The 14,018-nt window shown below is 42.9% G+C and overlaps 1 protein-coding gene across 2 annotated transcripts in view; it reads right to left on the bottom strand.

Moving 5' to 3' along the window:
• RYR3 (ryanodine receptor 3) overlaps positions 1-14,018 on the bottom strand; it is a 580,370-nt gene that overhangs the window by 27,316 nt on the left and 539,036 nt on the right. For both annotated transcript variants that reach the window (XM_055363234.2, XM_055363233.2), the window contains exons 92-97: positions 12,631-12,831; positions 9,267-9,397; positions 4,622-4,664; positions 4,024-4,151; positions 3,259-3,319; positions 2,798-2,944 (exon numbers count right to left, since the gene is read on the bottom strand). In XM_055363234.2, the coding sequence (XP_055219209.2) occupies positions 2,798-2,944; positions 3,259-3,319; positions 4,024-4,151; positions 4,622-4,664; positions 9,267-9,397; positions 12,631-12,831 (711 nt within the window). The remainder of the gene's footprint in view (positions 1-2,797; positions 2,945-3,258; positions 3,320-4,023; positions 4,152-4,621; positions 4,665-9,266; positions 9,398-12,630; positions 12,832-14,018) is intronic.

Below are 14,018 nucleotides of genomic sequence, written 5' to 3'. Positions count from 1 at the left end.
TGGGGTCTTCTCTACCTTGAAAGGTTCACAGGAGACTCTAAGAAAACGAGGAGGAAGAGTGAGGACTGGCAAGGAGAGGAAATGGGGAAGGGGTGGAGGGCGGCTAAGAAAGCTATCACGCCATGAGCAGAGGAGGAAAGATGGGACCACAGGTAAAGAGAAGTGGGCTTACTGGCAGAAAAGAGTAATGATGGGGTGTTGGGGGCTGAATTGTGTCCCCCCAAATTCATATGCTGAAGTCCTGGCCTCCAGTACCTCAGAATGTGACTGTATTTGGAGATGGAGATACAGCCTTCAAAGAGGTGAGTAAGTTAAACTGAGGTTGTTAAGATGGGCCCGCAACCAATCTCACCGGCATCCTCAGAAGAAAAGGAGTTGGAGACAGAGAGAGAGGCTAGACACAGGCACACGTGAAGGGACGGTCAGGGGAAGCGGCAGCGAGAGGGTGCTGTCTACAGCCACAGAGAGGCCCCTGAGGAGACCAACGCTGCCGGCACCATGATACTGGACTTACCGCCTCCAGAACTGTCGAAAAGACATTTCTGTTGCTTAACAAAATACCAGTCTGTAGTACTTCGTTCTGGCAGCCCAAGCAGACTAATGTGTAGGGCATTAGATTGGGCGTAAGTAAAATATAAAGGAACTTAAGTATTGAATAGTGCAGGTGCTGTGAGGAGGGATATATTGTGTTTTGTTATTGTTCATACAGAGCTAGCTGTTACCTGAGGCTTCACAATGCAGCTTCTACTCTAATGCTGCTGCTTAAAAAACCCCAGGCCGGGCATGGGGTGGCTCACGCCTGTAATCCCAGCACTTTAGGAGGCCGAGGCGGGCGGATCACGAGGTCAGGAGATCGAGATCATCCTGGCCAACATGGTGAAACCCTGTCTCTACTAAAAATACAAAAATCAGCTCGGCGTGGTGGTGTGTGCCTGTAATCCCAGCTACTTGGGAGGCTGAGGCAGGAGAATCGCTTGAACCCGGGAATCGGAGGTTGCAGTAAGCTGAGATCGCGCCACTGCACTTCAGCCTGGTGGCAGAGCGAGACTCCGTCTCAAAAAAACAAAAAACAACAAAAAAAAACCCACAGGTTCTTTGGACTGGTGGATATCCCTACCTTATACTATTTCATAAATAATCATGTACTGGATAATTGTCACCACTTTGAAGTTACTCTAAGAATTATGATGGTGGAGCTGAGTCACACTTTTTATTAGAGAATTCTGCCCAGGCCCTTTGCAGTGTCCTAGGGCACGCTTACTTCCAGGCTTTAGGAGTGAGAGTTCACTGGCTTAAATGAGGAGTACACAGGACCTGCACATCTGACCTCTCTCAAGGACTAGGCATTGAGCTGGGAGATAGGAAGATCAACAGGATCAGAGCTTTGCCTTCAAGGAGCCACACAAAAGGGAGTGGGCTAAGTGTGAAGATCAGCACCAGAGGAAATGTATTCAGCAGACTTGAGGGAAGAATAGTCACTCAAACCTTGGAGAACAGACCTCACAGAAAGCAGGTGGTTTAGGAAAAAAAAGAGAAAGAACTTGGACTTTGCATCAGGGAAGAGAAGGGGTTGAATCTAAGCTCTGCCACTTAGCAGCTGTGTGGTCTTGGGTGAGACATTTAGCCGCTCTGAGCCTCAGTTCTCTCATCTGTGAAGTGAGCCTAACGTCTGCCTTACCAGGTAGTTGTGAGGCTGTCACAGTAACTGGGACACGGCATGAGCTTGGCACACTGTAACTTCCGTCTTTTCTCCCTCTCCCGTACAAAGGTTTGGACATGTGAGGAAGCATGTCTGTCATACACAGACTTGTACTTAATGAGGAATGAAATGCTAAACAGTTTGAATCTGTATACAAGGAGAAGCCATTAGAAGATTTTAATATGGTTATAACCATTGCTATATCCAGTCTCATCAATATCCAGTCTTCCATATATTGTCAGAGTCAATTTCTTGATTATATATTAACTATATAATATGTATTAACTATATAATATATATACACACATAAAATGTGTACTATGTGTATAACAACCATATACATATGTGTGTGTGTATCTGAAATCATTGGCTCTTAATTGGATGCAGATATCAGAAATACCTGGGGAGTTTTCTGTGTACAGTATGTCTACTTGCTAACCCCCAGGGAATATATCAGATTCATGGAGGAAGGGGTAGACCTTAAAAAGATCTCCAGCCGGGCACGATGGCTCACACCTGTAATCCCAGCACTTTGGGAGGCCAAGGCGGGTGGATCACCTGAGATCAGGCGTTTGAGACCAGCCTGGCCAACATAGTGAAACCCCGTCTCTACTAAAAATACAAAAATTAGCCAGGCATGGTGGCATGTGCCTGTAATCCCAGCTACTCGGGAGGCTGAGGCAGGAGAATTGCTTGAACTGGGACCTGGGAGTCGGAGGTTGCAGTGAGCCAAGATCCCACCGCTGCACTCCAGCCTGGGCTACAGAGCGAGACACCGTCACAAAAAAAAAAAAAAAAAAAAAAAAGATCTCCAAGGTCATTCTGACATGTCCATCACCTCCCTCCCTCTCCTGGTTGATCTAAATGTCAGGGGTCACTGAATCAAGGTCTTATCCTTTTTACATGATGGTTGCAGTTACATTTTTAATTGGCTACAATTTTGCAAAAACAATCACCATTAGTTGAAGTGTTTGGCCAAGAAAAGTACATTATATACCAAGACATATTCCTTCCTGTCATATACTGTATACTACCTGCTGTTTTTTTTTTCCTATGCATATACAGGTCCATTCTGTTCTGCATCAGTAGAAACCATACCTGTTTGCCATTGTGAGTTACAGATGACAGAATGGTCCTCAGTGTCTTGAAGCCCATTGCGATGTCCAATAGGTGAGCAGCAAAGAAGAAGTTATTGTAGTGGCCCAGGACTGACATGGTTGTATACCAGGCAAGGTAGAGAAAGGACTGGGAATGGAAGAAAGCAGACTTTTAAGCATTTTTGCCTCATAATGTGCTCATTAAACCATTTTTTCTTATTTTGGGGGACACACTGAGGATAGAGGGGGTTTAGGTGCTGAGGTGCTGTGAGCTGGCCCAAGATCTGCTAAGTGAGCCCCATCTACCTTATACCATTGTATAAGTGTTCCCCCAGCACGTATAAGGCTCTTGGTCTTTGATAAGCAATCCCTGAACCCTTCTGAGCATCCTGCGTAGCTTGCTTCTCTGTGGCATCCCTGAACTGGGGTACAGAATTTTGTTTTTCCAGGTGCAGTACTTACGTTGTCAGTAAAAACAACTCCAAGCTTCCAGATATGGTACTTCATGTCTATGGAACTTAGCCTAGAGAAGAACAAGTGATTTTAAAACTTACAAATGTCAAGAGGTAGTTAAGTGCTTAATAAGGGGGAAAAAGTAAGTTTTTTCTCTCAGGTTTAATAATCTAAATATGGCTCTCAGCTTTATCAAGTTGTATGTGTTCCCCATGAGACAAGAGAACAGTTGAATCACATAGCCTGAAATTTTTTTTTTTTTTTTGAAACAGAGTCTCGCTCTATCACCCACGCTGGAGTGTAGTGGCGCGATCTTGGCTCACTGCAACCTCCACCTCCCAGGTTCAAGCGGTTCTCCTGCCTCAGCCTCCCAAGCAGCTGGGACTACAGGTGCCCACCACCACGCCTAGCTACTTTTTAAAAATATTATTAGTAGAGACGGGGTTTCACTATGTTGGCCAGGCTGGTATCGAACTCCTGACCTCATGATCTGCCCACCTTAGCCTCCCAAAGTGCTGGGATTACAGGTATGAGCCACTGCGCCCAGCCCAACCTGAAATTTTAATGAAGTCTTTATCTTTCAGCTCTATAGGGCATAAAAATGTATTAGTCTTCAAATTTTTAAGGCAGTGCTCTCCCAGTGTTAGAACCTAGAAGAAACACCTAAGCCAAACCAGAGCCTGAGAGACCAAAGACACGGTTGTGATTTTTTCCTATGGAAAAGCAAAGATCTATTTTAGCTGCTTTGGATTTGAACTCCTAAGCTTTTTGTACCATGACACCAGAGAAGCCGCTTCTGCTTTGGTCTCTTCTACTGGGCTAAAGTCAAGAGCATTTTTGTCCAAACCCAGAAGTTCAGCAATGCGTTCTGCTCCGTAGAGATCTCCATACTTGTTGATCACCTGAAGCAAAGGATGACAGGGTGAGCTCAGGCCACACGCCACCACCAAATATTTTCTAGCTCTGGGGTCTTCAGAGCTTTGCTGCCCTATGGGCAATCTTCCAAGGGGTAGATTAAGACATAGTTCAAAATGCAGAAAAAAGAGAAAACCCAGAGAAAAAAGCAATGAAGACAATTAAATGATAACTGTTTTTTAAGCTGATACTGATATCTTCATTTGCAGGGGAGAAAACATCTTCTACTATGCAGAAAACAGTGAGGACTGTGTTAACTTCTTTAAGGCAGATGAGTATATGAATGAAGCCAAAAACCTACATATGTTCATATCCAACCCCTTCTGTGACTTACTCTTCTTGAGATATTATCATAAAAGTAGCATCACATTTACTCATGTTTGTATGTGGAGAACTTAAAAACCATACACCACATTTTTTTGTGATCACGGAACTCACCCCCACTAACAAGGCATACCTTTCTCTTTACAAACTTGTCCCAGTAGTTATTAGGAAAAGATCTGAAAAACAAAATGAAAAAGGTTGGTTCTTCATTCTTAACATCAAGGAAAACACATCAACAAACGTTTCAGTTTGAGTGCCTGGATCTGGGATCTTTTTGGGTTGTGTCCTGCTCACCAAAGAATTTAAGATCTGATTGAAGTTCAGAGTCATCACAGGTCTACTGAGTCATGTATGGCTTCATTACTTTGTATTGGCTTCTGAAACACTCAGAAGGCCACTGGGCAGTTTCTGCCTCGGAATTATGATTTGGAGCCAAGAATTGTGATGACGGATTAGACAGAGACAGATGTATGTTTCTAAATCCTTTCCCTAATCCCAGTATAACCAGAAACAAAATGCTACAGAAAACACAGGCATTCCATTCAATGAGTCACTACATTATGTCAGCTACTGGGGTAGATAATGGGGATGCGGGATGTGGGGTGTGGTGGAAAGTGTAGATAAAGTCCCCAACTATATGGAGTTTCCAGTCTGGGAATCACCTTTAGTTTATTTACATTGGATGTTTTAAGCTGAGTGCTTTTCCACTCTATTTTCTATTCCCACGTAATGCCACAGGGCCTGCTTTCCTCCGGGAGTTGGATCCCTTTCTTTTTTGGAGATGGTTCTGTACCATCCCCTAACATCCCCAGAGAGATGATCTTTCTTCTCTCTGTAGCTTGTACCAGCTCCACTGCAAACATTTCTTACTGTTAAAAGTTAAGAAAGAACTGTCATCTTCAGGAATGCTGGCAAAAACCATTGAAAATATGTTGTTCCTATCCAGAATTACTGAATCCTTCCTGTGGGGGTTCCTTGTAAGACTGGATTGCAGCCTAGGAGTCTCTGGCCTTTGGTGCCTGCATTCTTACTTTTGTTTTCCTTTATTTGATTCATTCTTTTTGGTTCTAGAACACAACAGTTCCCTATTCTCCAGAGACCACCCAAGTTGGTGATAAGGAAATGGAGACCTCCTACTATTCACTGACCTCTCAGAGGAATAACCTCAGCAAATGCCGCCTCTCCCCCAACAGGGTGGCAGTATTTTAAAAAAAAAAAAATGGTTTTTTTTGGTTTGTTAAAGCAGTTTCTTTGTCTTAAACATTTAAATGCCACTTGAAAGCAAAAACAAATGCTGGTGTTACAGAGTAAACTGCTAATATTTTATCTCTGGGGGATGAAAATAACAATTATTTTGACTTTCTTCCTTGTACATTGCTCCTTGATTTTTTTATGCACTGCATTTAAATTGAAAATAAAAGAAATAAAAATCAAGCCATGCTCTCTCTGCCACACTGATACCTCCTTTCTCTTACATCATTTATGCAAATAGTAACATACAACTCAGCCTGGTCGCATTTTCTCCTAAGCAGAAGATTCCACGAGTGATGCTGAAGGGCCAAGGACCACAGGCTCTGGGCATGACCCCTTCATAGATACGGTCTTACCTTCATCTGAGCATTCTGAATTTCTTGTCCCCTGACTAGGTATGCAAACTCCTTGAAGGTAGAAAACAGATTTTTTACTTGTTACGAGTCCTTAAAGTGTGGCATAGAGAACAGACCTTCAGAAGGAAAGTGCATAAATAAAGAGTACATCTGTACATGAATGTTCAGGGAAAAAGTACAAGATGCTTAACCCATTTAGTAATCAGGGAAATATACAATGAGGTGCCACTATACACCTACTAGATCAGCAAAATTATCTGCCAGCAATAAGTGCCAGCAAATAAGCAGAGAAGAAGAAACTCGAATATAGAACTGTTTGGAGCATAAATTGGGACAAACATTTTGCATATCCTACCATTCAGCAAATTTCTCTCCTGGGTCTATACTCTAGAGAAATCCTTCGACTTGTGTATCAGGTATAAGAATGTTCACTGTAGCACTGTTTATAAAAGCCAGAAACTTTAGAAAACAAGTTGAAATATCTACTATCAGGAAAATTGATCAATGTGATAATATACATAATGGAAAATGCTACAGCTTTGAAAATGAACAAACTATAGCTATATACATCAACATAGGTGAGTTCCCAAACATAATGTTAAAAAAAATTCAAGTGACAGTATAATGTATATAGTATAATTCCACTGATATTAAGTTCCAAATAGTCAAAATAGTCAAAATATATTTAGGGACAAATACCTAAGTGGGAAAACTATAAGGCAGGAGAATGAATATCACTAATATCACTGATTGCTAATTATTTAAGAATTAATATTACTAACCACTAATGAACATCAAAAATGTAGATAGCTGTGGGTTGGGAAGATATAATCAGGGAGGATAATACAGGGGATTTTTAAGCTCTCAGTAATGTTCTATTTTTTAACCTTTTTGGTTTATAATTATACTGTGAAATGTACATATACATTTTATATGTTCTTAGGTGTGCTTAACAATATAAAAGTAAAATGTTTAAAAAGAAAGCTCCCATGACATACAGTTAACTGAAAAAAAGCAAGTTACAAAACATGAACATCTACTATGATGCCATTGTGAAAAAAAATTAAACATTGGTCTATCTAAAATTTAAAAAAATAGCTATTTATTTGTGCATTTCCTACTCATGGACGTTTAAGCCACTCTAAGTAAAAAATATTGGGAAATACCTCTGTTAGGACATTTTAGTGTACTTGTCTCTCATTATCTCCTTAGGATACATTGCTAGAAATTGAACTGCCTTCTTTTTTTTTTGAGATGAAGTCTCGCTCTGTCGCCCAGGCTGGAGCGCAGTGGTGCGATCTCAGCTCACTGCAACCTCCGCCTCCCAGGTTCAAGTGATTCTCCTTGCCTCAGACTCCCAAGTAGCTGGGATTACAGGCGCCCACCACCACGCTCAGCTAATTTTTTTGTATTTTTAGTAGTCTCGAACTCCTGACCTCATGAACCACCCGCCTCGGCCTCCCAAAGCGCTGGGATTACAGGCATGAACCATTGTGCCTGGCCGAAATTGAACTGCCTTCTTACTGGGACTTTTAGGCCACATGCCCTTGTATAACAAGACGCAAACATTACTGATGATTGCACAAAGCTTACCAAAGGATTAAACTATTCAGTAGTGTCTAAGACTTCTGTAATGTAATGACAAAGCATCAGAAACAGTGCTTTTCCTTGTGTGAGAAGATTGGCAGGGGACCCGCAGGCAGGGACAGACTTAGGATGTGAGGATGTGCCTGTTCACATTTACCCCCTTCTAAGGGAAGAGGCTTCCTTTTCTGGAGCATGTAAAGAAATATGCTTAGTTGTACCTTTGCAGAGCTGCTTCTCAGTTTGCCTGATCATCTTTGGATAGGACATAGTTTTCTTCCCCTGGAGTCAGGGTTGCTGTTTCTTAACATGCCTATCTTAATTGGCACACCTAAGAGTTTCAACACAGTCACCTTTGTTTACTATTTGGCCCTATTTCTTTTCTTTTACCACATTAATTTATCTTGAAACTGTCACTTACTTGTGAATCAACTGTCATTAGAGTGTGACATTTGCTAATGGTGATGGCCACTTTTTGGATCGTTAGGGGAAAGAGAATGAGTAACAGCTTAATGCCTACCACGTGCCAGGCATTTGCCAAGCATTTGACACATACATTCATTAATCCTCTGCAGGATGATATTCTCATCCTTCTATTACTGATGAGGAAACTAAGGCTGAGAAGGCTTGATTACCTTGTGCAAGTTCACAGACCAGTAAGCATCAGAGCCTTGGTGTCACCTGCCTGTCAATCAGTGCTCTTCCTTCTTCCCACCACAGCGCCACATGCCTACAGGAAGGCAGGCTTGCCTCCACAGGTCTTCATATCCCTACCAGACGGCTCTATTTACCTGCCCATGTAAGTGCCTCTCAATCTTACGTTAAGACGAGGTCTCTTACCAAGCAGGCTGTTTGGTTAAGAAGAGGACTTCAGGCCGGGCGCGGTGGCTCATGCCTGTAATCCCAGCACTTTGGGAGGCCGAGGTGGGTGGATCACCAGATCAGGAGATCGAGACCATCCTGGCTAACACGGTGAAACCCCGTCTCTACTGAAAATACAAAAAAATTAGCCAGGCATGGTGGCAGGCGCCTATAGTCCCAGCTATTCGGGAGGCTAAGGCAGGAGAATGGCGTGAACCTGGGAGGCAGAGCTTGCAGTGAGCTGAGATCGCGCCACTGCACTCCAGCCAGGGCAACAAAGGGAGACTCTGTCTCAAAAAAAAAAAAAAAAAAAAAGAAGAAGAAGACTTCAGAGATGGCAGTTATAGCAGTGCTGTGCCATGGAAGGCTATGGAAAAGCTGAAGCTGATCAACTTGATCTCTAGACGCCTTGGCCACTTAAGCCCTGGAAACACCGTGTGACTCGAACATGGAAAACTAGTTTAAGCAATATTGTACTGGACTGTCTGGTCTAAATCAAATATACCCAGTACTTTCCGATAATATCTTCTGTCCCCATTAAACTAATAGAAGTCTATACAAGTATTTGATGGGCAGTAAGTGGCTTTATTGAAGAGGCAAGGGAGAAAAGTCCCAGAAATCAAAAGACAGTTTATATTAACCAGTTTTAAGGCCAGGAGGAAAGAGTTACTCTATTTACAGTAGAGACTCCATCTCCTTTTTAGGTTGGGGTAGAGGGACACTCACGGTGTGTTAATCACCAAGCGGTCCCACTGCCCCTTGATGTCATCTTCAGATGGCTGTTCGGTGATATACAGGCCATCAAACTCCAGCTTCCTGGCGATTTCTTTTTCCCTTTTGAAAACCACCAAAGGCACCTAGGAGTGGGAAGACGATGGTTACTCAGAGCAGGCTTTGTGATTAAAGCACCTGCTCCCAGGTATTTGTCACAAATTAACCTTCCAACTTCAGAGCAGCAATCTCCTTATAGTGGAATTCTTAGAGTGCCTAGTTGTGGGATCAAAGCCAAATGAATCTCTTTGGCTAAATACCTACCTCTTTAAAGCTGATCTGATTTGGGTCACCCTTTAAGTTTTCAGTTAGATGGCTAATATTAATACAAACTAGACTCCTTGACCCATGCTAGTGTGCAGGCCACGCCTAGATGAGCCCCAGGGTTGAATGAGTTAGGACTCCTAAGACTCCTTGGCTGGAGTTGAACCAAGATTTAGAAAGGACAATAAACCATTCTAGAATAGATCGGCCAGCCACAGGAATATGATGAAATGTTCCAACTCCCTTCAATGTACAGGGCCATATTTATCTCATGGCGTTGAAGGTCAGTTAATGAAACATGGTCTCATAGTTAGAATGAGAGGATTCAGTCTTTCTGTATGAAGTTTTCTTCCTGAGATTCTGTCCGTAAAGAGCTCCTTCCAGGTAGTGGCATACTTGTTTCCTACTATCACTCTCTATTCTTTTATAATTGGAACTTTTATTTTAGACTAGATATAGTGGTATGGCTCTAAGGACCTACTGCCAAAGGGGAACACAGAAAGGGACTGGAAAATAATCCACTTGCCCCAACCATCACTAAGTGCACACACACTCCAAACATGGGACAGTTAATGAGGCCTGAGGATACTGCTGAAATCCCAGGAAATGAGAAGTCACAATTGACGCAGCTCCTCTAGCCAGAAAAGCTTAATTCAGACAGAGCTAGGGCGTCTCATCTCCTCTCCAGCTGAGATGCCACTGGCTACTTGGCAACATCCTTGAGACCTTTGTCTCCAAACCCATGATATGCATGTATCCCACGTCGCTTTTGTCCAAAACAAAAGAACAAAATTCAGAAAGTGATTTGTTAAGAGTTACCTCTTGCCCTGTTTTTCTTTAAAACAATGAAATAACACTGATAAAATGAAAAACTCAGGATAGGAAGGTGGCAAAGGCTAGTAGCCACTGCACACTGTGAAGAACTGATGATGACTGTTAGTACACAGATGATGTGGGAGGTGAGGCAAAGCTCAGCGACTAATGCCTGCTGTGTTTTGGATGACTCTAGAGAACAGTAGTAATATCAAGTTGTAGAGCGGTGCTCATCTCTGGGATTCCAAGCATTCCCCTTCAATCTCCTAGAAGTTTGTATACTCCCGTAAACAGAACTTCCACATTCTTTACTTGCTAAATAGTGTTTCTTTTTTGTTTCTCCTGGTCACAGTATAATCTGTACTCCATCTACTAAGCTGAACTCTAGGATCTCAAACTAAGGAGCAGCAGCGAACATGCTTGAGGGTTTACTATGTGTTCTGAGTACATTTCCACGTATCTCTACATTTAATCCCCCCAGCAACTTTAGCAACAGGACTCATTTTTACGTATGAGAAGATAGAGGACTGGGAGTTTAAGTGGCAGAGCTGTGAGTTCAACCCAGGCAGCTTGGCTCCAGAATTTGCACTTCCATAGTTGCAATAGAGTCCTTAGTGTAGCCCAGGGCATAAGGTCTCTTCAGCACAGTAGCTGGACTTCCTACATGACACAATAGTTCACTGAGGGAAGAAAGGACCACAATATAGGAAAGTATTTCCTGGACTCTTCCCAGGAAGAAGATGGCTTGCTGTACTTAAGGAGACTTCTTACTCAAGAGAAGGAAGAAAAAAATGTAATGAGAAAAGCAGTGAGAAAAACACAATTATGATGTAGCAGAACTAGATCTGGACTTGGGACACCAAAAATTGAATGACAGAAGACTGACATAACTGTAGTGGTTGTGAATATGGCCCCAAGGAACAACGCCTCCTGGAATTCATGCCTTTGTGTAGTGCCTCTCCCCTCTACCATGGAGCAGTGCATCTGGGATGGCCATGTCACTTGCCTTAAACAACAGAATGCAATGGAAATGACACTGTACCAGTTCTGGGCCTAAGACCTAGGAAGGCTTAGCAGCTTCCACCTCCATGCTCTTTTTGGAAACCCAAGCCATCATGCAAGAAGTCTAGCTACCCTACCGGACAGATCATGTGGAAAGGCCACATGGAGAAGGAGATGCTCTGAATCTCCCTGGAGAGAAAGAGGGAGACAGAGAGAGGCCCAGCTACCCCAGCTGAGCCCATCCTTCCAGTTGTCCCCCTGTGGAGCTGCCAGGCATGGGAATGTGCCATCTTGGCCATTCCAGCCCAGCTGAGCTCGCAGATGGCTGCAAATGTAGCGCCTTTACATAGAACAGAGGAACTGCCCAAATGTGCCAGTCATCTCACAGAATCACAGAGATAAATAGTTGTCATTTTAGACCACTGAGTTTTAGAGTGGTTTGTTATGCAGCAATGGATAACTGAAAACTAACACATCAGTAAGCTTTCTTCTGAGATCTTGAGTGGTTACCACCTAATGAAAAGGTATTTTTATAAAAATTTTGACATCAATTCAAAGATCAGAAGATTCTCTCATGACTAGCTCTCCATGTGACTTTAGCCTGATGACTCTAGTTCTATGAAATTCAACAAGAGGTACCTGAAATGGGACTCCTAGCTCAAGGCTTCTCAAACTTGAAAGTGCGTACAGATTGCCCAGTGATCATGCTAAGTGGTAGATTCTGAGTTAAAGGACTCAGGGGCCAGGCGCAGTGGCTCATGCTTGTAATCCCAGCACTTTGGGAGGCCGAGGCAGATGGATTACCTGAGGTCAGGAGTTCAGGACCAGCCTGGCCAACATAGTGAAACCCTGTCTCTACTAAAAAATACAAAAATTAGCTGGGCATGGTGGCAGGCACCTGTAATCCCAGCTACTCGGGAGGCTGAGACAGGACAATTGCTTGAACCTGGGAGGCGGAGGTTGCAGTGAGCCGAGCTTGCACCACTGCACTCCAGCCTGCGAGACAAGAGCGAAACCCATCTCAAAAACAACAACAACAACAACAACAAAAGAAAACCTACGGTGAGGCCTGAGACTCTGCAGGTCTAGGCAGCTCCCAAGTGATGTGCTGCTGCTGCTCTATGGACCTTACAAAGACCTTTACGGATAGCAAAGTCTTAGAGCAAAGGGCTGGCTGGGCTCAAAAAGGACACTTCTTCCTCAAGGAGCGAGATTAGATCCAGAGTGGCAAACAGCTCACCTTCAGGCAGTAGTAGCCCACCACACAGACTAGAGAGATGATGGTGTGGATGATGGCCAGGGCCCGCAGCGTTGGTGCCATATACCCGGTGCTCTCCTGAAGGACAAAGAATACCATCGCTTCTTCCTCTTCCTCGTCATTAAAGGAATTCCATAGGTTTGCAACATCCTCTGTCTCTTCTTCTAAAGGTTCTTCAGTGACCTGGCTCAAAATACACACTCGCTTATTAAACATCAAAAAGAACCTCAGCCATTGGGCTCTCCCTACGTATTTTATATTGTTAGCATATGCTGTACAAATAGTAGTGACTCAACATTTCTTGCTGAATGAATGAGGTTTTTAGGTGACTTATTACTAGGAATCACCCAGTATCTCTAATAATTGCAAACAAACTTTTAAAAAGGAGACAAAACCTATCTCTTAAAAAGAAAGCAAAAAAACTAAAATTAGGCAACTTTTACTACATATGTTTATAATCCTTATGCCACAGAAGGGAATCTCTGATCATGCTGTGGCCTGAGAGGAGGCAAAGACACACACACAAGCATGAAGGATGTGTGTGCCCGCTCCCCCACCCACCACTGCCACCCAGCCAGAGACTCAGTATTTTCCATTCTTTCTGAGATGCCATTTACATTCATGGCTTCAGCCGCTATTCTTACACAGATGACTCTCAAATCTACAACTTTGAGGCTTTGTCCTGTAGCTCCAACTGCTTGCTGGCTTTCTCTTCTTGGATGGCTGTCTGAAGTCACCTCAACCTCAATGTGTTTAAAACCAAGCTTTGCCTCTCTTGGCTATAGACTTCCATTTTTCTTTTATGGGCAACAGAAGGTCGTTAGTTTGTCGAGTGGAAAGTTGAGGTGGATAAAACAATGTTTCATATAAATTAGATTGGTGGTTTTAAGTAGAAAGGGAGATAGGCAAGAGATAGAAAAACCAGTTAAAGACTATGTCGAGAATTCAGGACCCTTCATTAATTCACTGCACTAACAATTATTACATGCCTACAGCATGCAAGACCCACTTGCCAATGTTCAAAACCTTCATTTAATTTGAGCAGTCCCCTCTCTTTCCAAATCCTGTTAATTTTTCCTTTATAATGCTGCTAACAAATAGGCCAGCTCTAATGGCTCTTGGTTACCTTATTCCTTGAAGAAAGAATTTTATTTATTACTCATTTTGAAATACCTTGTGGTTCCTAATATAGGGTCTAGGTCATGGTAGATGCTCAGCAAGTATGTGAAGACTAAATTAAGTAACGACTAAAATAAGCATGAACTATTGAAATAGTCCCCTCACTGGCTCCCTTGTCAGCAGTCTCTCCGCTGCTAGAAATTGTATTCCTTTTAGAAGCCAATGTCTTAGAAATTTGCTACCTATTAGAA

Source organism: Gorilla gorilla, chromosome 16 (genome assembly GCF_029281585.2).
Source record: "Gorilla gorilla gorilla isolate KB3781 chromosome 16, NHGRI_mGorGor1-v2.1_pri, whole genome shotgun sequence".
Classification (NCBI taxonomy): domain Eukaryota; kingdom Metazoa; phylum Chordata; class Mammalia; order Primates; family Hominidae; genus Gorilla; species Gorilla gorilla.
Note: the sequence above shows the minus strand (reverse complement) of the source record. Positions and strands in the feature narration are given on the sequence as shown.